The sequence below is a fragment of the Pavona decussata genome, unplaced genomic scaffold, assembly GCF_977016875.1.
Source record: "Pavona decussata unplaced genomic scaffold, jaPavDecu1.1 SCAFFOLD_195, whole genome shotgun sequence".
Lineage (NCBI taxonomy): Eukaryota > Metazoa > Cnidaria > Anthozoa > Scleractinia > Agariciidae > Pavona > Pavona decussata.
The window spans coordinates 2,361,129-2,386,027 of NW_028145604.1; the positions used below are offsets into that span (position 1 = coordinate 2,361,129).

The 24,899-nt window shown below is 38.8% G+C and overlaps 1 protein-coding gene and 1 long non-coding RNA gene across 2 annotated transcripts; one reads left to right on the top strand and one right to left on the bottom strand.

The window, feature by feature from the left end:
* The first annotated feature begins 167 nt into the window (after positions 1 to 167).
* On the top strand, positions 168 to 1,423 carry LOC146461738 (uncharacterized). Its single transcript, XR_014857327.1, has 2 exons — positions 168 to 203; positions 439 to 1,423. It is a non-coding gene; the product is annotated as an uncharacterized LOC146461738 (long non-coding RNA).
* On the bottom strand, positions 865 to 24,755 carry LOC146461739 (kinesin-like protein KIF28). Its single transcript, XM_085086563.1, has 27 exons — positions 23,184 to 24,755; positions 21,206 to 21,399; positions 19,743 to 19,875; positions 19,377 to 19,456; positions 17,450 to 17,673; positions 16,658 to 16,765; positions 15,688 to 15,782; positions 15,476 to 15,511; positions 15,279 to 15,349; positions 14,285 to 14,345; positions 13,994 to 14,191; positions 12,950 to 12,996; positions 12,768 to 12,848; positions 12,077 to 12,179; positions 10,643 to 10,706; positions 10,318 to 10,455; positions 9,849 to 10,003; positions 9,163 to 9,248; positions 8,295 to 8,357; positions 7,149 to 7,367; positions 6,468 to 6,530; positions 6,302 to 6,382; positions 5,455 to 5,520; positions 4,200 to 4,322; positions 3,920 to 4,060; positions 3,195 to 3,335; positions 865 to 2,066 (listed from the first exon to the last, which is right to left on the bottom strand). Exons 1-27 carry the CDS (start codon positions 23,236 to 23,238, stop codon positions 1,920 to 1,922), a joined length of 2,973 nt encoding a protein of 990 aa, XP_084942689.1. The 5' UTR covers positions 23,239 to 24,755; the 3' UTR covers positions 865 to 1,919.
* Between the last annotated feature and the right edge of the window lie 144 nt (positions 24,756 to 24,899).

Here is a 24,899-nt window from a genome sequence, read left to right on the forward strand (position 1 = left end):
ACAATTTTAGCATGGGTAAGTTGGTACACAGCGCAGACCAGTCTTCACATAAAAAAACTTCAACCTTTTTTTAGTAAATCGTAAAACGATTTAGTAACCTCAGACTCACAAAAAACTCATCTTCGAGCTCTCAATGTAGAATCTTTTCCTTATTCTTTAAGTTCGACCGCCACACATAACTGAGATAACCATGCTCGATCATAGTTAGTAAAAGGCAATGGTTATGAAGCTTGACAAACTCCTTTGTTATATGTTTTTGTTAGCGTTTTTGGCCTTGACCGTGCACAAACTACAATAGATTTTGAAATGTGTTGGAGCAACTGACCAATAGAAACGTTCCTGCTAAGATATTCAACTGTGGTGTGAACAGTTAAAGCAAAGGATTGTGCACGGTCGCGGCCCTTCCAACATAATTCAATTAACTATGGCTCGATGCAGTAAATTCGTAACCAATCTCTTCTAATCAGTGCATCAACCAAATCATTTGGTAGAAAAAAGCGGAGGATCCTCAGAATAATTTTGACTTCCCATAAGGCAGTGCATCTTTACCTGGATGTTCCCATGAAGACTTGTAAAGCCTGACCTAAGAACTTTCTTTTCTCTTGTTTTGGCGGGAATTTTCAGTGGGAACTTACGCAATTGCGGAAGACATTCGTCCTTTTTTATACATTTCGACCATTTCCAAAAATGGCTATCCAGTGAAAACAAGTCTCGTTGAATGATTACAGAACAAAAATTAGTTTGATCTATGATCTAACACAAAAGAAACTAATTAGGCTTATTGTCGGTCGTCCAGACTGAGAGTTAAAAAATTTACCAGCAATTTTTGGAAACGGTTTCTCTCACACACGTAAAAATGCAACATGAAATTGTTAAAAAACCTTTATTTTTTTACATCTTCACAAACTTCCCAATAACACGCTACGTTCAATATACCAAAATTCAACGTATGCATACTACATATTACCGTGATAGGTTAGTGCAAGGCTTTGCAACCCCGTGCGCTGTGGGTTTCTATATACATTTATTTTGCGGGTCATGTTGAGTCTCAGGAGAATAAAACGCCTTGTTTTTGCACGGCTAGCCTCGTCCACACGCGAATTCAGTACGAAGCAAGCCGTACAAAAACAAAGCTTTTTTTTCTCCTGAGACTCAACACGGTCGCCGACTGGGAAAGGTCTATAGGCCATTTCCGAGTTTCTTTGAACCTCATTATGAAAGTGAGGCTTTGTGCATAGTTTTTATTATGAAAATTAATTTTCATTCATATGCAAACAAAACTATTTTTCACATGAAAAACTTTGCACTTAGCCTCGCTTTCATAATGAGGTTCAAAACAACTGGGAAATTGCCTCTTGTTTTTTATTATTGTTTTGGCGCATGTTCGAGAGTGGCGCTTTTTGGGACGTGCTCATTAAAAATTCAGTTAAATAACAGTTTTGATATTCTCCATAAACTATAACTACAACAAGAACAGACTTAATTCTGTCACTGACGCCTCTGCAGTTGGTTTCAAACGAACAGTGTATTTCAACATTGACACGTCTAAAACAAGTCTCCCGATCATGTTTGAAGACAAGTTGCACCGAACAAGCTCTCATGTTATACCGTTGCAAGACGAATTTAGTTGCACAACGTAACACCATCATAAGCGACGTCCTGGAGCTCAAATGTTTTAAATAAGCGTTGCGTTGTCGTGCTTATTCCAGAGTGGCGCATTTTGTCATATGTGCTTCCCTTACACGGGTGCGGCGCATGTGATCTCATACAAAATGAGATTGAGAGATAGTACAAATGAACATTTACGCAAAATCACTACCTTGAACTTGTCAAAATGGGTGAATGTATCTGTGTGCTTTGCGTGAGTGATTCAATCCAAACTATTAACAAGTAACAAGTTTTGAGTGTTGATAATTGAGTTACAAGATTGTGCAAGCGCTGCTTTCGTTTGCATTCCCTCCAGCGGCCTGGCTCCGCTGCGCAGGCGCACCTTGAGTGTTTGCATTTGTAGGAGAAGCTTGAGTATTGGCATTTGTATCTCCAATGATGGCTCGTACGTCAAATACCTGCAAACGACAAATACACGAATCTCAGAGCGATTGACTACAAGAAGAAATTAATTTTTCCTTTGCTCTTAATAATTGTTATTAATATCCTACTTTTCAAGCAACCAGGTGTGCGTTTCTCAAAGCTCCCGAAGTGCTTTCGGTCCCAAAAGGTATTTTCCTTATCTCTTTTCTACAGATTACCGGTACAAACTAACTCAACGTGTTTCTTAAAATCTTGCGAAACTTAAAATGTTTTTGCTTTGTAAAATTAACAAAAATTGAAGTTTGGTAATGAATTTTCCGTGTGTAAAATAGTTTTTCGGGTACTTAATCTTTTCGGGAGTTTGACCAACATCAAATCAGGGCCTAGGTGCGTTTTCTGGAGCGCTCTTGGTGTCGGGTCTGCGTTTCTCCGTGCTTGGTATCGGTTTCTTGTTTGCCCGCTTCTTTAACCAATGACAACAGCTGCATAACAAGCAATACCGAAACCAATCATAACTGGCCGTCCGTAGGTTTTCCCTTGCTTAGCACCAGTTGCACATTTTCCCGCGCTTGGCAGCAGTTGCACTTTTCCCGCGCTTCGCACCAGTTGCATATTTTCCCATGTTAGCTACCAGTTTCACTTTTTCCCGCGCTTAGCACCAGTTGCCTATTTTCCCGCGCTTAGCAGCAGTTGCACTTCCCGCGCTTGGCACCAGTTGCATGTTTTCCCATGCTAGCTATCAGTTTCACTTTTTCCCGCGCTTAGCAGCAGTTGCACTTCCCGCGCTTGGCACCAGTTGCATGTTTTCCCATGCTAGCTATCAGTTTCACTTTTTCCCGCGCTTAGCACCAGTTGCACTTTCCGCGCTTGGCACCAGTTGCATGTTTTCCCATGCTAACCACCAGTTTCACGTTTTCCCGCGCTTAGTACCAGTTGCACATTTTCCCGCGCTTGGCACCAGTTGCATATTTTCCCGCGCTTAGCACCCTGTTGCACATTTTCCCGCGCTTGGCACCAGATGCATGTTTTTTGCCTCGAGCTCTCTGCGTTGTCTCTGTTTCTTATCGATGTAGTGAAAGCCGCTTTACTGTACTCGGCAATAAAACAAAAGCAAAAGCATCCCGATAACTGTAATGGTTAAAAACTCCTGTCACAGTACGTACCTCTAACGTAGTTTTGGACGCTGCCTGTTGTTTGTCACACAACTGGCGAAGCTGAGCCATTTTATCTTGAAGTCGTTTATTTTGCTTCTTTAGCGTCGCCATTTCGGCCATACTTCTCATCATATTTGGATTAAGTGACACCTGCGTTGGAAGGAAAAATAAAACAAAATCATATAACATAACTTGAAAACCCGTTGCACCCGAGCTTTGTTTCGTTTTCATTTTCCATTTTTCCAAATTGCGGTGATGAATCTACGACAAAGGACAAAAAAATAAACTAGTTCAGTTGCCGAAAAGTTTTCAAATCAAAAAAAAATTTAAACCACTAATCCTCATCAAGAAGGATCAGAATCTAAACCAATTTTCCCGTTGCTCCTTAGATGCTTCGTTTTCAGCTTTTCCACTTGCTGTTTTTGTCGTTTCATTCACACAGCAACCCATTATCAGACACTTTGACTACACTTTAGCGATGGAGTTGGTCACACCTGAGTTCGTTACGTCTTCGGGCCTTTTTTTCGGTCCGAATATTTTTCTACATGGTCAACCAATCCACATGAAAGACTAACCGTCTACAGGGATTACAGAAACGGCATCACCTTCTTACTCAGTAATTTGAAAACCCCATGTGTTTATACGGGCGGGAGCTGACACCGTAGTCCAGTGCCCAACCAACTGAGCCAACTCACAAAGCTAACAACTCATCGCTCTTGCAAACCTGCACTTACGTTTTGTTTCTTGCTCTCCGCTCTCATGATAGCCTTCGTGTCTTTGCCTTTCTTTGCCGCCGTGTTGACCGGTTTCTTGTCGACGACTTGTTTTCCCCATAGTTGGACCATGACCGATTTATCCGTCAGGAACTTGATAAACTGCGAATTAAAAAGTGTAACAAAAGAAAGAAAAGAGTTAAGGGGAATAGGAAAACAAAATTAACAGTTTTTCACTGTGGAAGAAACCTTGAAGATACTGTGCGCATCAGGCACGAACAAGCTTTTGACGTTTCTTTACCTTCGGTGTGCACTGTTCAAAGGTAAATCTTCTCTCATAGTTGAACTCAGGATTCCTTGTTCCAGATATCACTTTTGTCTTAATGTCGGCTTCAAGGTACAACGAGTACTTGCAATACACATCCTGGACGAAAAAACAAAATGCCAGTGATAAGTCTTAGCAAAAACCTGTTAACTTGGAAGCGGTCTTGATTTGTCATACAATTCTCAAAAGTGGCGATAGAAAACATCAAGACCAAGGGAACAGATTCACAAAGCCCTTCTAAGGTAAGATGTATCCTAAATATTAAATTGTTGGAAATGTCTAAATTGTAAATTTTAGTTTGAAAAGGGGAAATAACATTCAAGTGTGCTATAAATTAAATATGATTATCGGCTGTTTTTGCTTTTAAATTTCCCGCGCGCCGCCATCTTGGACTTTATGACGTCATACGGTTACCGCTATTGTCAGTAAGCAGAAGTTCTTTGGTGTGAAACAATTGAACAACCGTATTACGTCATGAAAACCAACATGGCGGCGCCCGGGAAATTTAAAAGCGAAAATGAGCGATAATTAAATCCTGTTTTGTCCGACACAGAAATAGTATTTCCATGTTTTCCAATTAAATGTAAAATAAGATTGTAGTTTCAACAATTTAACGTTAACTTATTTCAACAGTTTCATTCATTGCGCTATGACGCAATGAATAAACTAAAAAAGGGTTCCGGACCATCGCGACCCCCCCAAAAAATTAAAAGAATTTGATAACGCGACCGAAAACGTAACTCGTGCCGCCCGAGTACAAAAAAAGAGACCGAGAACTTAACTCGTGGCCCGGAGACTTATCTCTCGGCCCATCGCGACCCAAAAGATAAAAAAAAAAAATTGATAACGCGATAGCCTGCAATGCAGGCGTATTTTTGGAGCGGGAGCGCTGAATAATACTTCGTTGCTGTCATCTTGGTCGAGGAAGCGCGAGAGGGCTGGAGCGAGTCAAAAGTGACCCTAAGGGAGAGGACGACTGGCTGAGAAATAAAGGAGGGGGGAGGGGGAGAGGAGGGAATTCCCTGCCCCCCCTCCCCCTCAGCCTCCTTCAAATACGCTATCTAAATTTATTATTCAGCGCTCGCCCATAAAAAACGCCTGCACTGCAGGCTAATAACGCGACCGAAAACTTAACTCGTGCGGCCTTACGGCCCGAGTAATAAATAAATAAATAAATAAATATAATAAGCGTCTCATAGAAGGTTAAAGACTGAGTTACTCTCTTGCTTACCGTGAATCGTTTGGGAATTCCCTTCGCACTCTGCACGCGGACAACAAAATCCAGTTTCTTTCCTTCCTGTGGACAAAAACGATTAAAGAATTGATTTCGAACAGGTACACACACAACTGTGATCCGTGCTGTTAGTAGACAAACAGTAAAACATTTAAAACTCGTACTGCGACTTTCAACTTTTTCAGTGGATATATCTGGAAACAACTCAACAACGTTACTCAGCGGAATCCAAGGTTCACGTCCATGGTTGGTGACTGGTCTGGTAAAATCTTTATAAAATGCAAGGCTGAAACTACTATGATTTTTAATACGTTTGCTCAGTATTTCGAAAACTAACCATCATCAACGGTTAACAAAACCTTGAATAAAAGTCAGCTTTGTCCGACCGAAATATTGGGCTGACTTTCAACAAATTTATAGCATCTTTGAAGTTGTTTTTTAAGTCCATGCTGTTCCCGATTTACACCAAGATCCAGCTACTAATGAATTTTTGCTTCTCTTTGTTCAAGAGGTCCTTGGAAGTTTTACAGAAGTCAACGGATCCTCAGTTTGTCTGTTTCTGTTTATCGGGGATACGATGGCTGTCAGTCAATTATAATCGACGGCATTGCAAGAGACAACCAGTAGTTGGACACAGACATGGGCAGTCACCAGCCTTGTTATGCCACATAAACGAGACGAGATTAGGTATTAACATGAAAGATAGCAAGGGCCATTGTCAGTGTTAACTTAAGAAAGAACGAGCGAACGAACGAACGAACGAATGAACGAACGAACGAACGAACGAAGAAACGAATGAAGGAAAGACAAATGAAGGAACGAAAAAGCGAATAAACGAACTAACCAGTTGCCTGGGATCGTCGACAAATATATCATCTTCTTCTGTGATTTCCTTTCCTTTGTCGTTCAATGGCACAACTTCTACCTACATAAAAGACCACAAGAAAGAGCAAATGAGAAACTCTTAAAAAGAAATTAATCCACCTCAAAAGAAAGCATTGTGTACGTACGTTGAGGTAACCGATTTCTCTTCCTCTAAAGTCAGTGGCACTGAGTTGCTCCCTCATGTCCAGCTGAAAGGAAAAACGACAGCATCAAGACAATGCTGTTAAACTGTTCAAGACATTATGAAATAAGTGTGATGGTATATTTCAAGCTTGGTGAACGAAAGAGAATGATGCATTATTCTAGAAAGTGACACAGGCATACTCGGCAAAAAGAAATCTGAGTCCTCCTATCAGGAGTCGAACTTAAGACCTTCCGATTACTAGTTCGGGTGCTCTGCCACTGAGCTACAGGAGACTCATGAGAGCTGAGGCCATTAAACTAGGTTCATGGGACAAATATCCTGCATACTGCTAGGATTGGAACGTGGAACGTGTGGAAGACATTGTTGCAAAGCAGATAAACGCGAACGCGAAACAAATTCCTTCAGAAACCCTCAACGAAACCATGACTTTTTTTGGGCGGGGGGGGGGGGGGGTGGGGGGGCGAGTTAACTTGAAAGCTATTGGTAAACAACGTCGGATTTCCCTCGATAATCGTCGGCAAACTTCGGAAAATCCTTCGGACAATATCCGGGAAGTCTTCAGGAATCTTGAGGAGATGGTGCATTTATATCTCCATTTACCTATAAATTATCCTAAGTTTTAGTCAAAATACAAACCCATGCTTTTGAAAATTCTACTCACCACGTATCCGAGACTCTGCATAGACACCTCAACGCAGCCAATCAGAGTCTCAGCATCCGGGCTTTCAGTAAAAGGGTCTTTCTCATCCGGGAGCTGCCAATCATCGCCATCCTCGTAATCTTGGAACATTTCCTGCATGGCAAACTTGCGGTTGATGAACTTGGACCGAGGCCACAGATACTCTGCTCCACTCTGCAAGTCCTTCATGATCACATATGGCTAAAATAAAGTAGAAAAGAACAGAATAAAGCAAAATGGAATAGAATGGAACCACCGTACAATGCGAACTTCCAAGAAGAAAGTGGGTAACAAGTCCATTAATTGGAGAATTCGCTCTGCAGTGAAAGACAACTGGTACCTATTAACTTCCTGACCTTTTATTTATTTAGTTACTTTTTTTATTTATTACCAAAAAAATACTTTTTTCTTTTTTTTTTTCCCTTGCTCTTTTTCTCATTTTAACGCTTCATTGCCAACAACCTTTTAAGTTTAAATATTAAATTTTGTTACTCAACTAGATTAGTTGTTTAGTTATTCGGAGTAACTTTCACCAGTCTGCGGTATCTTTTTATTATGTTTGTAAATATTTGTGTAAAAAAAAAACGTAATAAAGTTCATGTTGTTGTTGTTGTTGTTGGAGAAGCGCCAAAAAAAAAAAAAAGAAAAAGAAAAAGAAAAAAGTACAACCAGCAATGAAATGATGTTTACCTTGAAATAGTGTTGGTAAATATTAATTACCTTATCAATAACACTGGACGTGTTTCTGAGAAAGGCAGAGAGTGTCTACTGAAAAGGTAGTTTCTATTTGTGCTGTTAGATAAAATTCTTTGTTTTCTAATGACGCCGATTTTTATTACGTCGGTCATCTCCTGATCTAAATTTAAAGTTTTCCTGTCTCATCATCATCGTCATCGTCATCGCCATCGTCGTCGTCGTCATCGTCATCGCCATCGTCGTCGTCATCGTCGTCGTCGTCATCGTCATCATCATCGTCATCGTCATCGTCATCATCATCATCATCATCATCATCATCATCGTCGTCGTCGTCATCATCCTCATCATGTCGTCCGCAGATGGGACCATCAACGAGAAGCCACCACTCTCTTTTCCTGTTAACAAGAATACAAAATCTGCAATATCACTAACCTCTGGTCTTCCTTCGGGAAGTCCACGGGCTTTAGCGGATACAACTACAACTTCAAACGAAACCTGGAACAAAAATCAGAGAACGTGTAATCAAAAACTCTACGGAAAAAAATGCTCCAAACTACATGATTCATTTCTTATGTAGCTGACTCTAGCTGACCCCCCAAAGAATGTTACGGACTCTCAGCGTGACATCTACCACCAAGGAGTGTTACGGACTGTAAGCGTGACATCAACCCCCCAAACAATGCTACGGACTCTCAGCATGACATATACCCCCAAGGAGTGTTACGGACTCTAAGCGTGACATCTACCCCCCAAAGAGTGTTACGGACTCTAAAGGCTAGTTTCCATATGATCGCGGATCGGATCGCAGATCGCGATCGCAGAAGTATGTTTCCATATGATCGCAGACGATCGCAGACCTTATTGCGATCTGCGATCTGCGATCCGCGATCATATGGAGACCAGCCTTTATGTTCTATCTTCTGCGATCGTCTGCGATCGTCTGCGATCATGATCGCAGGATCGCAGACGATCGCAGAAGTATGTTTCCATATGATCGCAGACGATCGCAGACGATCGCAGACCTTATTGCGATCTGCGATCTGCGATCCGCGATCATATGGAAACCAGCCTTAAGCGTGACATATACCCCCAAGGAGTGTTACGAACTCGAACCGTGACATCTACCCCCACCCCCCCCCCCCCTTTCAAAAAAGAAAGTTACGGACTCTCAGCGTGACATCTATCACCAAAGAGTGTTACGGACTCTAAGCGTGACATATACCCCCTAAAGAGCGTTACGGACTCTAAACGTGACATCTTCCCCTAAAGCGTGACACAGACCCTAGCGTGGATACGTTACCTTCTTATCCAACTCTTGGCTGATGGCATTTGCTTCATTCACCATGGGCATCAGATCAGCGAGGTCCTCTCGTAACAACATCGTCTCTAAAAAACAAATAAAATCGATAAAAGGTGAGCATCATGAAATCCGAAAGCAAGAAACATCAGATGAAAATTGTCAATGAGGGTGTTTTGCAACCTTTTTTGGTTTCACTAAGGTTTAGTTCGCAAAGTTTTTTCAAAACACTTGTACCAATTGATCAAACCAATCAGAATGACGATGTTATCTTTTCAGCATGAACAGACGGCTTCAGAAAATAGTCATTAATCATGACAATTTTCTTGACTTATCCGCCATACATATATTCAAGTAGCTGGCACTACACGCAGACTTGTACCTTCTATATTTGCTATTTTCTATTTGTTAAAACTTACGGTATGACCCTCCGGGGAGTTTTGCATATTACTCATGTAGATGAAGATGTAGATGTCAGCCTCAAGGTACAAAACCAAACCAACCCAAATTTTTTTTACTAACGCGATAATTTCCACGCAAAGCAACAGCTACAATGACTAGTTTAAGTGTCGAAGTATTTAGCACTGTATTGCTAATTGGGGACACTATAAATTATTTGCTTCAGGTTCAAAAATGTGGCAGTGTAATTTACTGTGTAATTTTCAGGAGAATTGAAGTGTTCAAGTTACCTTTGGATTCCGCTTGGTCATCCACATCCAAACCAGCGTTTTTAGCGATCTCTTCCTGCGCCATTTCATAGGTAATGTCTGCCTGCTTTAAGGAAGAGGAGCTTGCTTCAGCAGGATGATGAAACACGTACAGATGGCTTGTACCAAACTGAACCCTAACAAGGACGAAAAAATAAACATACATAAGGAAGAGATCCAACACAGGCTTGCAGCGGATACAAAGTATTCAGATTAATAAACCATCTTTTTTCTTGCACTACCCTGCTGGCGGAGGCTTCGTTCCGTTTTCCTTTATTAAACGGACACTGGTATGATTTTCTCTGTGCTTTGGTTAAAACTGCTCATATATTTGACAAGGTACATTTTCTCTAACATCAAATCGCTCTTATAGCCACAAGAAGATCTACTTCTTTTCTATTTGTAAACAAGATTAAACATCCTAGATCATTTGATAAAAAAAAAAAAATACCTGTCAAGATGGTGCAATTCTTCTTCTTCGTCATCGTCAACTGCTTCTCCATTTACGAGAACTCTAGCATCACCAACAGGCTTGATGGTGATCTTTTTAGAGTTCTCGTTTTTGATTACACAGTGCTCCTTCTGGATACTAAACAAATAAAACGGATTAGAATGCACTGGAAAAAGATACACAGGAAACAAAAGTCAATTCTGCCTACGTAGCTACAGCTATGAAACTTAGAGACACAGGCAACCTAGCACGTGCCACATGATAACCAACACAGCACAACACAAGATTAGTACTGCGTTCTCCTTCGCCAAACGTAATAACTCACTTTAGTCCAGTCAGTGCAATATCCGCAGGTGGATCAGCCTTTTTGTTACCAACTTTAACAACTCCTAAATTGGAAATGAAAAAAGTAACAGAAAGGTAGGTTAGGACTAAGTTATCAAACTGCATGTAAGACTTTCAATGATCACGCACTACTATCTGTTGCCAGTTCACAGGGCACCCAACTAGCACATAGTTAAAATGCTGTTTCCTGGATTCTTACATCATTTTATGGCAAATGTGAAAGACAATTGGCCATTAAAAACTCAAACTGTGGAAAATACGAAGCTAAGTGGACCACTCTCTGCATTTGCGATGTGTAAAGTTTTTTTTTCTCTCCTTGTCTATCTTCTTTGCACCAGTCTATTACTAACCCTATTTTCTATGTTCTGAGATGGTTGTATTGTGTTGTTGTAAACCGTGTAATTAGTAATTATGACATAGTTAGGAACTATGGTAATGACATAGTTAGCGTATTGTTTATTTGTGACCCTCCACGCGAAAGGAGGGCTTATGGATTTCACTCCAAATAGTGAATTTTTTCACGGTCACGGCGCGTGTATTTGAAACTTCACACCGTGAAGTGGAAATTCCACGCCGAGTTCACGCTATTCCGAAACGTTTTCACTCTGGGAGTGAATCTGGAGACTGGGAAATAAATTCACGCCGCCCAGTCACGCCGTGAAAATAAAATTATAAAGGAGTAAAATATTTCACGCCGTGAAATGTAAACCTCGCCGTGAAACGTTTCAATGGCGTCCGAGTGAAAAATAATGAAAATAATTTATTAGGATCCGGTTAAGTATCGCCGCGAGTTAAACAAAATGCCCCAGTAAACATACTTCTGAAGTATTATAAAGCTTAATCGATTATTTACGCCAAAATTTCACAAAATTTTGTACTTTTGTAATATATGGCAAATAATGTAAGCAAGTAAATGTAAGCGAGATAGTGCAGTGTAATGTAAGATAGCGTTGTAGTGCTTTGTAAAGTAGTAAATAAAGTCTTTAAAAAAAATCATTTTATGGCCTTTTAAAAGACAAATTTGTGCGAGCTAACACAGTCTGATCAGATCGAATTCTTTAGTTTAAAATTTAAACTGTCGAAAATTTTAGCCAGGAACGAAATCTTACTCCTCGAACAATTACGAACTGCTGTTGGCTTTCCGAAAATGCTGGCTAGCCTTTTCTTCGCAGTTTTAACAACGTTCCCCCCTCCCCCCCCCCCCCCCCCTTGAAAACAAAAGAGATTAGGTTTCCAACGTTGCGAAAGTTTCAGGTGACCTTCCGCTAAAGAAAACGCTACTTTTTCTTTACAATTTAATCCGAATTTTAGAGGTGGGTAATGGTTTACCGAACAGATATTCCATCGAAACAAACCTTTGGGTGCCGTGCCCTTGAGTTTAGCAGTAGCTCTTTATGGAAAGAAGAACACTCACCAGGTTTTATCATTTGTATAATCATTCCAGTCAACTGTGGATCAGGATTCAGATTCCACAGATGAGGAGTTTCTTGACGTTCTTTTTTCTCCGCATCTTTGTCCTTAGAATATAAAACAACAGCCACTGATCAGAAATAAAACATCACACAGCAGCACTGGATATCATTGTTTTGGGAATACCGTGAAATATCTCGAGTGACTTGATTATTCATTGTACACACTATCCTTTTGGCAAGAATGGGACATTAATTAATCACGGACATTCAACGGTTCAATATTTTGTTGAATGTCTGTTTGGAAGGCCTAAATCACCTCAGAAATTCGGACCAAATTATGAAGAACAGAAAACCGGCCGTTTTCTTAGGTATTTTGTCACCTAAAACTTTAGTAACATGGACGGCTTCATCAATCTGACCCCTGTTCCCTTAGGGTGCGTTCGACGGACCCTATTCCAGAATACTAACATACAATGATGACAAGAAATCCCTCACAAGAGGTTTCAGGAGTTGCTGAAGTACAAGATGGTTCTTAAAGTATCATGTACCAGCAAAAGCTTGCAGAACTGGCTTCCCAAATTACTTAAAAAGAGAAATTTAACAGCCATTCCGCTTATTCTTATTCCGGAATAAGGTCAATCGAACGTAACCTAAGAAATTTATGGAACTTAAAAATTAAACAAAGGTACCTACCTTAGCATCCTTTTTGGACTCTGCAACCCTGTCTTCCCAGTTTTTACTCATGTCCTCGGTGGCACGTTCAGTCTGAGCCATCTGAAGGTTAAAACAAACAAAACAAAATTGGTTAATGCGTTCACCTCAGCAAGACCAGACAATAAGTTGGATAGGAGACTCATATCTTAGGAAGAACTCACTGATGCTCGGATTTCGTCTTCTATCTGCTTCCTCAGCTCAGCCAATTCTGAAAAAGATGATTAAAATTAATTATGAACAAAACTATTCTGGTTTCTTCCCCGAGATTACTTTTTACAGCAAAAACTGTAAAGGGGAGCAAAATGGTCATTCAGTTCTTTTTTTCTTTTTGGTAAAGTTAATGGTAAAAGTAGGGCGTGTTTGAATGGACGTATTCCAGGGTAGGAATAAACAGAATTTCTTTAATGCTCTGAAAAATTATCTTTCAAGATGCATCTAAAACTCTTGCTAACTCACAGCAATCAAATAATAGTATATAACTCGTATTTTGTATTCTTTTTAGTTTCAGCATAATTATTCTAATCAAAGAGATGATTTATTGTGGTCCAATTCTTACTCCAAATCAAAACGCAGTAAACATTTTCGTAGTCAGTCTACACCATGCATGACCAGTATTTCCGAGAATGAAATAAAACGTTCGAATTCCTGTTTGTAATGTCCGGCATTTGAATGGAATCTTGAAGATTTCTTTGGAAATGTTTCCGAAAAAGTTGCATTGACTGAAAAAAAAATTAAGAACTTGGGAAACAATTGTTTTTTTCGAAATACTAAATGCTGTAACGTAAGCAAAAATCAATAGTTTTATTAACCGTCAATACACTAGGGAAATTTCCAGGGAATTTATCTCGCTGGCCGTCAATGTTCAAAACTGACACGTGAATTTGAAAACTAGGTTCAAATTTCAAAAATATTGGTCACACGTTGTGTAGATTGACTGTTACAATTGAAACAACTTTGATTCCTCAGTTTTCTTAGATACCCAGTGAATGAGAATTCAAACTGAAGGAAATGAAATAGACAGTGACAGGACCACTTGGATATTTTTTCCCAAAAAACTTTTCTTGTGTTCCTCGATCTTTAGTTATTTCAAAGTGTAATAAAATGCTATACATATATTTGCCTTTGGATCCGCACTGTAAATGTCTAATTTGATGCACCCTTACCATCAGATTAAACGTGAAAAAAAAAATTCATTAAGTTCTTACCTTCTTCCGACATTCCTTCCTTCTGCCCTTCATCATCATCGTCATCATCATCTGCTGACATTTTTACCGCCTCCCCTGCTTGTGCCTTCTTCAACATTTCCATCAGTTTATCATTTTCTTCCTTTAACTCTCTGATCAGTTTCTCTGTTGGATCCTCGTTGACTTTAGCCGATGTCTTGATCTGTTTTGCACGGTCAGCTGTAAAATTTACAAACCCTCTTAATTAACTGACACAAAATTCAATACCCAAGACTTGAAGGCGCCATGCCAGCTAAGGTAGCAGAAACTTACCATATCGCAAGGTCGAGAGGGTTTCATCATAGTTGATATCTGCTGGACTGATAGCCGCAATCTAAATAAGAACACAAAACCTACTTTAGTAGAGTTCCAAAAGTATGTCCTGAAAATTCAAACCATTGTTAAGTGTTTGATCAGTTTTGTACGGGTTTTTTTTTTTTTTTTGCCATTTTCTCTCTAAACAAATAAATTCAACTCTTTTAAAAACAACTTGTAATGCTGTTATTGTATAATTTGTCTAATTGTAATTTTTGTGGAGCCTGTCACTTCAGTGACAGGGAAAAAATTGTGGTTTCCAAGGCAGTAATGTTTCCAGCATTGAAACAGAAAGAAATCTACCATGACAGGAACAAATGGTTGTCAGCTGAGTGAATCAAGGAATTGCTGATTCAATCTGACAAAGGGCAAACGCTTGAAATGTCAGCACTCAAATCTCTTTACGGTGTTCAATTTAACATTAGTTATCAACTCTGTTGATAAACCAAACATTCATGACAGGAACAACTTGTTGGAAAGGATTGGTGCATTTCCTGGGTGAAAGAGAATCTTATCCACATCCAGATTTCAAAAGAAGATTCTTGTGCCTTACGTAGGAGTCCCTTTAAGGACGGTGACTACTTTTGTTACAGTGCATACGTTCTGCGCATCTCAAAATACTTGGGTTTCCTGTTGGTGGTGCCTACTAATACAGGGATATTTTTGCATGGTTCAAAAAAACTTTGCAGAGAAAGCAGAACTAAGCAAGTGCTCTTGGTATCCAAAAAGAAAATTTGGGGTAGCCATGCATTTTTCAGAGATAATAAAGCTTCAATTTGGAAAAAATGCTATATATTGCTTTGTATTTTACTGTTTAAAGAATAATTGTTGCTTAATTATCTCTAAAAAAAATGCGTGGCTACCCCCAATTATCTTTTTTGGATTTCAATAGCCCTTGCTAAGGTCTGCACACTGCACAACAGGTCTATTTATAATAACCTTAATTTCTCACCATCATAGTTTTGCTGTTTCCCCCAAGAGCATTCTTGAGAAGCTTTGTCAAAACTGAGTCTCTGAATGGAACTATAAACATAACAAAAAAAATTTCTTAATATTCTAAAACGACACTGACTTAAAGGTTGGTTAAGTTTAATGCCCCTGAACAAGCTAATCTCTAATAAATCATCCTATGTAATGATAAATTCTTACCTCTGACATTCTTTCCATTTGCCTTATCCACAAGAGCTAAAATTTAATAAACAATTTAAGGTCAATTAAATTTTAAAAGATATGAATGCAGAATGCATTGGAACTGAATGAAAATTGAAAAGAAGTAAGGGAGTGAAATAAGAAAAAGGTATACAAGTCAGAATTATAACAATCAAGAGGATGACAAAAGACTAAAAAAATAACATCCATACCAGCAATAACATTTCCCAAGCTGGATAAAGATTGGTTGATAGCAGCTCCTTCCTTCAGCCTGTCTCCTGTGGCACCAGTAGAGTCAGCTCGCTCACTACATACATGTAGAATCAAAACCAAACAATTTTAAAAAACTGTTGTTCACTGATGTTCAGTGGTACTATTTTGGTCCATATGTTTTGAACATTATTTCAATTTCGTAATGATATCCTTGAAATTTTCTACTGGTGAAAACAACAAGTGCATTTCATGTGGTCTTGTCAGAAGTTGGCTCAGTCTAGTGGAGTTTAGTCTTTAGTTTTCCCAAAATCAAGAAAAGACTGCATGGTGCCAAATACCAGTTACTTATAATACAATTTGATAATGGGGAGGGAAGGGGGGGGGGGGAGGTGATCAGGAGGGTACAGGTCAGAACCTGGAGAGATGACAGGATAGGGAGAGAAGGAGGTGGGAAATGGGAGAGAAGGGGGTACAAACTGGGAGAGAAGGGGGGTAAGAACTGGGAGAAAGGTGGAGGAAACTGGGAAAGAAGGGTTTAGGAACTGGAGGAGGAGAAGGTGGGAAATTGAAGAGAAGAGGATGGGAACTGGGAGAAAAGGGGATACAAACTAGGAGAAAGGTAAGGAAACTGGGAAAAAGGGGGGTGGAAACTGGAAGAGGAGAAGGTGGGAAATGGGAGAGAAGGAAATGGGAAATGAAAGAGAAAGGGCTGGGGACTGGGAGACAGGGGAGTGGGACGTGGATGAAATGACATTTGTGGTGGAGGGGGAGTGAGTAATGTGAGAAATAGCAAGCAAAATTTTTAGTGCTGCTTTATATTTTGCAAGAGAAAGAACTGCAAGGGTGGAAACACCAGGGGAAGGGTGGGAGCTGGGAGTAAATGGTGTAGAAAGTAGGATGATCAGAACCTCCTGTCCCATCAACATTAAGCAACCAAATGAATTGATCCTAAAGCTGACAATGACTTACCTTCCTGCCAAGTCCACCAGGTTGATTAAGGATGTTTTTGCTGTCTCTTCACCAGCCTCATTCTTTCTCTTCTGTGTGAACGTCACACCAACTATTGTGTGTGCACGGCTGAAAATAAGACAACAATAATATTATTATTATTATTATTATTATTATTATTATTATTATTATTATTATTATTATTATTATTACCATAACACCTTTTCATTGTACCAATCCCGAGAGGACATCAGGGCCACTACTTGGAATTCTGGGTGGGGTTTGATGATGATGATGATGATGATGATGATGATGATGATGATGATGATGATGATGGTCTGAATGAACAGGCAACAGACATGTCCATTTTACATTATTCTAGATGGGAACATAGGACTGGACATTGGTTTATATAGGTGCCGATGGCACTGGCCCCACCCCTTATGATTGTGAAACAGGATGAAGTGAATGAATGAACTTGAGATAGACACCAGGGGTGGTTACAGGCACTTAGTTGTCATCCACAGACCCTTGACTGAGGTTCTCCTCTTGGACCATGTCATAGATTTGCAGCATGATAGTGCAAAGTTCAACTCCTTGGTAACACTACCTAAAAAGCCAACTGATCCGGGAAAGGCCTTTCAATTTGATTTCCCATTGGAAAACTGGTTTTACCATACAAATGAAAAATGCCCCAACCTTCCCCCTTCTTTCATCTTCAGTCTATTACTAGGCAATACATAAACATTGCATCACAGAAAACAGATAAAAATTGATCGCATTTGGGACAGAGTTGCAGAGTGAACTGTATACCTGCTTGTTGCATTCATGTTAGTAGCTGCCACAGTCCTGTTTGTTGTTCCTTCTTCCATGCGCTGTTCTATGTCCTTGTAGTCACTCACAGGTACTGTTTTAAGGCCATCAGCATAGAAGCCTTTCTTTGGGTGTTGACGCACTCGCAGGCCTCCCTTTTTATCTGAAGGGTTCAAAAGGTCACGCACTTTCTCATTGTAGATCTCAAGCATACTGAACATCACCTGTAATGATTAAACCATTAAACTGTTAGCATTTGATGATTTATTTACTGAATTTCAATTCAATTCACTCATTAGCATTAGGGATTGGGAATTAAGCCAGGTACAGTGGAACCCCAATATAATAAATTTTTAAACCATTCAGGGTTTATAAATGTTGTTGACATTTTTATTAATAAAGAGAAATATAATAGTTATTATTAATAATAGGCAATATATCAAACATGAGGAAGAGAGACTACAGTAAAAACCCGCGTGTAAGAACCTAGAAAATTAAGAACCTCCTGGCAGAAATTGGCTACTTTAATACCCCAAAATATAAGAACCTGTTTAGCCAAAAAAATTTTAACAGGTTCTTATATGCGGGGTTAAACTATTTTATTTACAATATTTTACCAAAAAGGTTGTCTTTAGAGATCAAAAAATTGCACAGTGAAACTAAAAATGCACAATGTATGTTAAATGTGAACTGTTGTTATAAAACAATTCAGCTACAATTAAAAGAATGTATCATTTGTATGTAATCTTGGTCTTGGTTTAAGTGTTCCATGCCTGTATCATCTTGCAGCTCATTTTTATATAAACCAGTACAGAAGACACAAAGCCATTTCTTGTTGCAAGTTTAGATCTGGCATTTTCTGATATTTGAAATATCAACATGACAAGTTGGTTCCCCTTTCTTTAGACTTGTTACCAGTTTCTCCATGGGAACATATGTTGTGGTTCAATGTTCAAATCAGTTTGATTTTTTGAATTAAACTGCTTTATTTTTTTGAAACTGGTTTTATTTTTTTGAAACTGGTTTGTTCTTGATTTTAAGCATTTATACTATAAAATACTGTAACAGTTTATAATGAAGAACAAACCATATATTATACTACAGTATTTTCTACTCCATAAAAATTAAGAACCTAATTAAGAACCTACTTAGCCTAAAATGCCAGTAAGTACCCCAAAATATAAGAACCTGTTTTGCCAAACTCTAAAAAAGTAGGTTCTTACACGCGGGTTTTTACTGTACTTCATCTGCTTTCCAAACACTGAGTCGAAGTGGGTTGAAAAAACGTCGGCGGCGGCACAGTCAAGTTTTTGTTAGCCAACTCCAAGGTCTTTGAAAACCAAAGCTTTAATAATCCAAACTCATTAATAATTCAAAAGCCAAAGACAAAGGAAATCATGCACCATGACGTGTTTGGATATCTGATGAAAAACTCCTCGTTTTTGCATCCTTAATTTCTCCTTCAAAATCAGTTTGTTTGAGAAGTTATATCAAACACTCGTTACAGTGTTGCGTCACAATATCAAAAACCTCGAAGTTCGTCAAAAATACTCCGCTACACGTCATATTTTCAACTCTCCTCTCGGTGTTTGATCTGTGATGAAACACTGTGTCTTGTGTTTGATATATTACATGAAACACCCTTTCAAGTGCTTGATATAGCTTCTCAAACCTTCAGTAACTCTTGGAAGAATTTCAAGCAAAGTTCACCAAATTTTTATGATAATAATTATCAAAACAATTTAGTGAACTGCGCTTTGAATTCTTCCAAGAGTTACTGATAGTTATTACCTTGTTTTATCTTCATGAATTATTAGTGAGTTTGAGAAATAATTTGATGCTTTTTTGCTGACAAATTCATTAATTTGGCTGGCAGTAAATGAAAATAGTTGCAGAGTCAGTTATTACAAATGTTTCGAAGAAGTACCTCATACTGGCCAGTATCACCAGCTTGCTTCTTCTCATCTATTCCCACAAAAATCTGTTCACAAAACACTGGCACAATACCTGGAAAATGAAAGAAAAATTTGTTGCTGTTATAAGAAATAAATATTCAACAGGTCTCTTGCCGACAAATAACATCAATATTAGTTTGATAACAAACACCATTAAATGCCTTCATTATATCTTTCAAATTAAAATCCTACGGCTGCGTGCATGGCCTATTGCACACACCAACCACTTGAAGACCACATCTGCATGTAAAAATTGATAAGACACAGAAAACGTCATTTATCCCTACCATTACATTTACTTCAATTACTAATTATTGCCATATCTAACTAACTTTTACCTTTGTTTGCACCATAACCGACAATTGACCAAGACTTTCCAGACCCTGTCTGTCCATAAGCAAACAGAGATGTGTTGAATCCCTCCCAGGCATTCGCAAGAACGCCCTTGCCGAGATCATTATACACCTTCATCTGCAAGGAAAATACAATGCATGACATTATAAATAAATGCTCCAAGTGATCCACAATCCCTTTGTAAACACAAGACACAACTTTGGTTTGCAGGGGCTGGGGGTTATTGTTCCTAGGCCTTGCAGTATATGATCAATCAAGATAATTGTGCAAGCCCAATTTTTTTGTCTTATTATTGGATGCTTTTGATGATAAAAACTAACTAGAATATTATTATAACTTCAGAAAAGCTATCAATGATCTGCAGCTGCTCAGAGTCTTATCAGCATTGTTAGTTGATAATTTATTCACTCTCTTCTTGAATGTATGAACACTGTTAGACAAGATGTAACTGACGACTTTATTAATTAGGAAGGCTAACTAGGCTCTGGTACCTGAGTGAAGATCTTGTCTATTGAGGGTATATAATTGCACATAATTGACCCTGGGCAGAGCCAGAGGATGAGTTGGCTGTATGGACAGACTTGACCTTGTGGTCCTTTCAGAGATATTGAGGGAGGAGGGTTATTTTTTAATAGCCATGTGGACAGATATAGGGTATGATAAGTTCTAATAAATTATGAAAAAACAGCAGTTCTACATAGCTGCCACTCCATGGGTAATTTGGCTATGCTTATCCGTAACATTGTGGCCAAATTTAACTGCAAAGTTGGTGTAGTGTGCCCCTTGCTGTCTATAGACCCAATGCAAAAATGGCTGCCATTTTAATATCCTTTTGTCTACATTCAAATTGGCCTCACTAGCCTCGTTCTTAAGTTCAAATATCAAAAGAATATTTTACCTTGGACGTGGCTAGTGAGGCTAATTTGAATAAAGACAAAAAAATATTAAAATATCAGCCATTTATGCATTGGGTGTATAGTTCACCTCAACATCAGTTATGGACACATATTTAGAGACTACACGGGGTAGCAACACCAAACTTCCAACCCAAAAAGTCATGGGAATGGTTACATGTGGAACATGTCAGCAACAACAAAAACGACAGAAAATTAACAAAGTGTTTACATAATAAGTTCTAAGACATGATTTCTACTCTATGTGCTAAGTTCTTAATTTTATATAAGGGTTCATAACAAAAGAATTTGATGCAAATGCCAGTATTTTTAATTAATATATTTGCAACCATCCATCAGTGTTCCAGGTAACTTTCAAGGTCAGGATGTCAATAAAGAAATATTTGAGGGGTCAATAGCTCTGGTTCTCTACAAATCTTCTTAAGTTTACCATTCAATTTGTCGGGTCAAGAAGGAAGCTTTCTTCGATTTTTGACCTAAGACCCTTCTCTTCATCTGGAACACTAGGAATCCATGTTATATATTCACTGTACCTGATCAGCATAACGTGGATCAGAGGGGGCCAGGTAGCCATCAGGTTTCTCCTCAAACCCATCATGCGACCAATAGCTAAAGTCAAACGTGAATTTCTTAGCTTCTTCATCGGGTTCCTCTGGATTTGACAGATATGTTGTTTGTCCTTTCATTTCCACTATCAACGTCGCATTTCTGGCCTTTTCACGTTTATTGTGAGAGTTGTTAAGGAAATATAACTATCGTACTTTGACCTGGACAGCAACAGAATCATTTGAATCTGTGGCACTGCTGGTTTCTGTATCACAAACTGACAAGGGGTCACTTTCAGTTAGCCTGTGTATTATTAACATCACTTGCTTTAATTTATAACAATATTTTTTCGTGCACTCAGGCTGTTAGTCTCCTTCGCAGCCGCTCGGGCCGGGGAGCATTGCGCGACTCTGGCCCGAGCGGCTGTGAAGGAGACTATCAGGCTGTTTGATTGCTGTTAAAACAGGAGTACTGGGAAAAGCTCTGACTGTCCATTTAATAACATCAACAACTGCTTAAAAGGGGGTTGGGTACAAATAACGACAGCCATGCAGGGACGTGTTTATGAGAACATGGGATACAAGGCTGCAAGGACTGGCACTTGGGTTGGGGATGGTATTTGGTGGATGTCTTCCTCTGTTACATCATTTTTGTTACAAAAATCTGGGCAAAAAATAAAAAAAGTGCTCTCATGAGTTAATGTGATAAGTTTTATGGAAAAGTACGCATCAAAAAATTACAATTAGATGAATAAAACTGAAACCAGGTAGGAAAAGTATCACTCAGTTGTTACTTTGCGACCTCTCTGGTTCTTGATTACATAATTTCAGACCAACCATCTGATAATGATCTGATCTAAAGACTTATTTTTTCATTTCACCAGCCAGTTGTCTGTCAGCAAACTGTTGACTGACAGTTTGCTGACAGATTATTTTGGGAAGCTGCATGTTGTTCAATTTTACTTGGAGGTGTGGACATGGGTTCTCGTAGACAGGAATGTAAAGCTGAGGGCATTGGGACATGAGATCCAGGATGTGGGTTAATTAGTTCATACATCCCCAAGTACTAGCTAATCCCTCTATAGCACCTATCTTTAGGGGAGGGGAGAGAACAATTTCATGGACTGGAGAATATAATCACTTCAGGGTCCAACCCCTTGCCTGGTTTATTTCACCAGAAACTTGCTGCATGAAATGTTACCCCTTTACTTGCTTTGTCTCTGACCATCTTATTCTGCAGTCTGCCACCCCTCTCTAACCACCCCTATTACCTCCCCCAGTCTGAAACAATAATTTATTCAAAAAAGGCAAGTAAACTTCAAAATAGAAACGAAGCCAAACCCTTGCTGAAACGTCGTCAAAATACATTGTACTTTAAACAAAAGAATGGAGCACAACTTTTGTACGATGATCATTGTGGCGCCGGCTGTCAAATAAAGCACAGACCAATATCACCACTTATGGTCTCGTTCAATCGCTTTCAATCTAACGTCGTACATACATTGTGGTTTAAAAGCTAAATCTAAGGCTTAATTAAAAGCTAGCCTTTAAATAAGACGGCAAGAAACGTTTTAGCGAATATATGCTACATAGCATTCAAGGTTATGGGAATTGCATGTTTCATGGAAAAGCCAGGAGCTGTTTTAGTATGCTGGCAATATATTCTGGTTGAAACTTAATCAATCTCTAATAAATAAAGATAATGTGTTTGTTATGGTAAGAAAAAGCACTCACATGAACTTAAAAGTATTTCTCAGATAAAATAGATTAAAAGCTTTATTTATCGTGACAAACAATCACGATAAGGCGATGCATCGGCCAAACGCACTGAATTTAATTTTAGCGGCAGTTGTAAGCTGCATGACAGTTTGAAACCTGTGAAGTATCGTACGTAGTACTAGTACGTAAATTGTTGGTAACGCCATTGATTGAAGTACGGTTAAGTTTTAAATACGTTCAAAGGATATAAATGGCCTCACTCTAACTGCCACCTTTACATTCTCCGATTCCCCGTCAGACATCTTCTCTTCAACCAAACCAACAGCAATCAATCACCAATGCAATCACGAACAATTTAGTTGAGGTCAATTGTAATATCAGTCGTCGTATTTCGAGCAGCGCGCGCCAAACGAATATTTCGCGCGAGTTGTTTCGCCTATAATGCAAGTTCTGAAGTTTTCACACCATGCACAACACGGTATGAAGAAATTTTATGCAATTATTGTCTTTAAAATCGATGACAATCAGTCGCTGGCAGTAATCTTCATGAATATGTGTCTTGTTGCCATGTTGACTAGCAAATGTAAACTCTGCCTTTGTAATTCATGCAAACATATGCAAATTAACGCGATTGCATTGAAATCACTAATTTTGTTATGGCAAAAATCAAAATAGCAACCAATGTTTCTGTGATCATAAGGATTAGAAATTGCGTATATGCTCGCTTAGAAAGCGTGAGGCAACCGACGAGAAAATAAATATTGTTTTTGAGATTTTTGTTTTTTAAAATTTCCACAGCACCAAATGAAAGTTTCTTTGAATGAGTTAAAGCCATGTAATTAATGTGTTTATAGAAAAACATTATATACACATAGTTGTTTCTGGGAGAAAGAATTTTAGCTTTAATTTCTACATGCAATTCGAAATTATAAAGTAAAAGTTTGCAGTTGGCTGGCTTTATTAGATGGCCTGACTATCAAACCGATGGAAAGGACAGGTTTCCTTGTACTTTTAACCTTCTTATTAAAACAGGCAAAAAAAAATTACTCATAACAAGTTTTCTTCTGAGTTAACAGGAGAAAGAATATTTAATCTTTAGCCATTGCTGTTGACAGTTGCAGGCCCTAGAATGGCTACGTATTTGTTAAAGAAAGGAAAATTCAAAAAAGTGTAAGACATGCAAATGACCATTAATAATCCAATTTCAATATAATTTATATTAAAATTCTAATTGCAGATCATTTTTCTTGTTATCTGTCAAGCAGCTTTTCTTAGAAATGGGGTAAATAAGGGGATTAACAAAACCTTACATCCAACAACCTATGCAAGACTGGTGAGCAGATTTGTTTCTTTACCAGGCTGTTGGTCAACCTATGTTAAACTATAAACTATATACTGTCTTGCATGAATATAAAATATGGACTTGTGAACTCTAGGACAAATTTGTACAGCGAGGAAAATGTAAACACTATTTTCAAGGTTTGCTTTTCTTTCATTTTTGCCCTTGACCTTAATAATAGCAGGCATTACACTTCAAGCAACTCACAAAAATTTACCAGGATATTAGTTCAGCCAGTGTCTGATACTATGAACAAAAAATATGATAAAAAGCAGAATTTGTTTCCTTCTGATAAGAAAAATAGTACAGTTACAGCCAGAATCAATGTTGCAATTTTCAAACTGGAACTGGGTGCAGTACGATTTACAGCTATCAAATTGACCCAGAAATTACCAAGCACTAAAATGTACTTCAAAAAATGATCGAAGTGCTTTGTTAACAGTAAAAATAAATCACAGCTTTGTTATATGAATACAGCAATTTCCAGCTGCTACCCCCAACACAAGTAAACTAGCAGCTGATAAAATTGCCAGCAGAGGAAGGGGGGGGGGGGGGGGCACAACAGGAGTAAACCCTCACCCTGTTTAACTGAACAACCTTTGATTTTTCCACACTACAAGACAG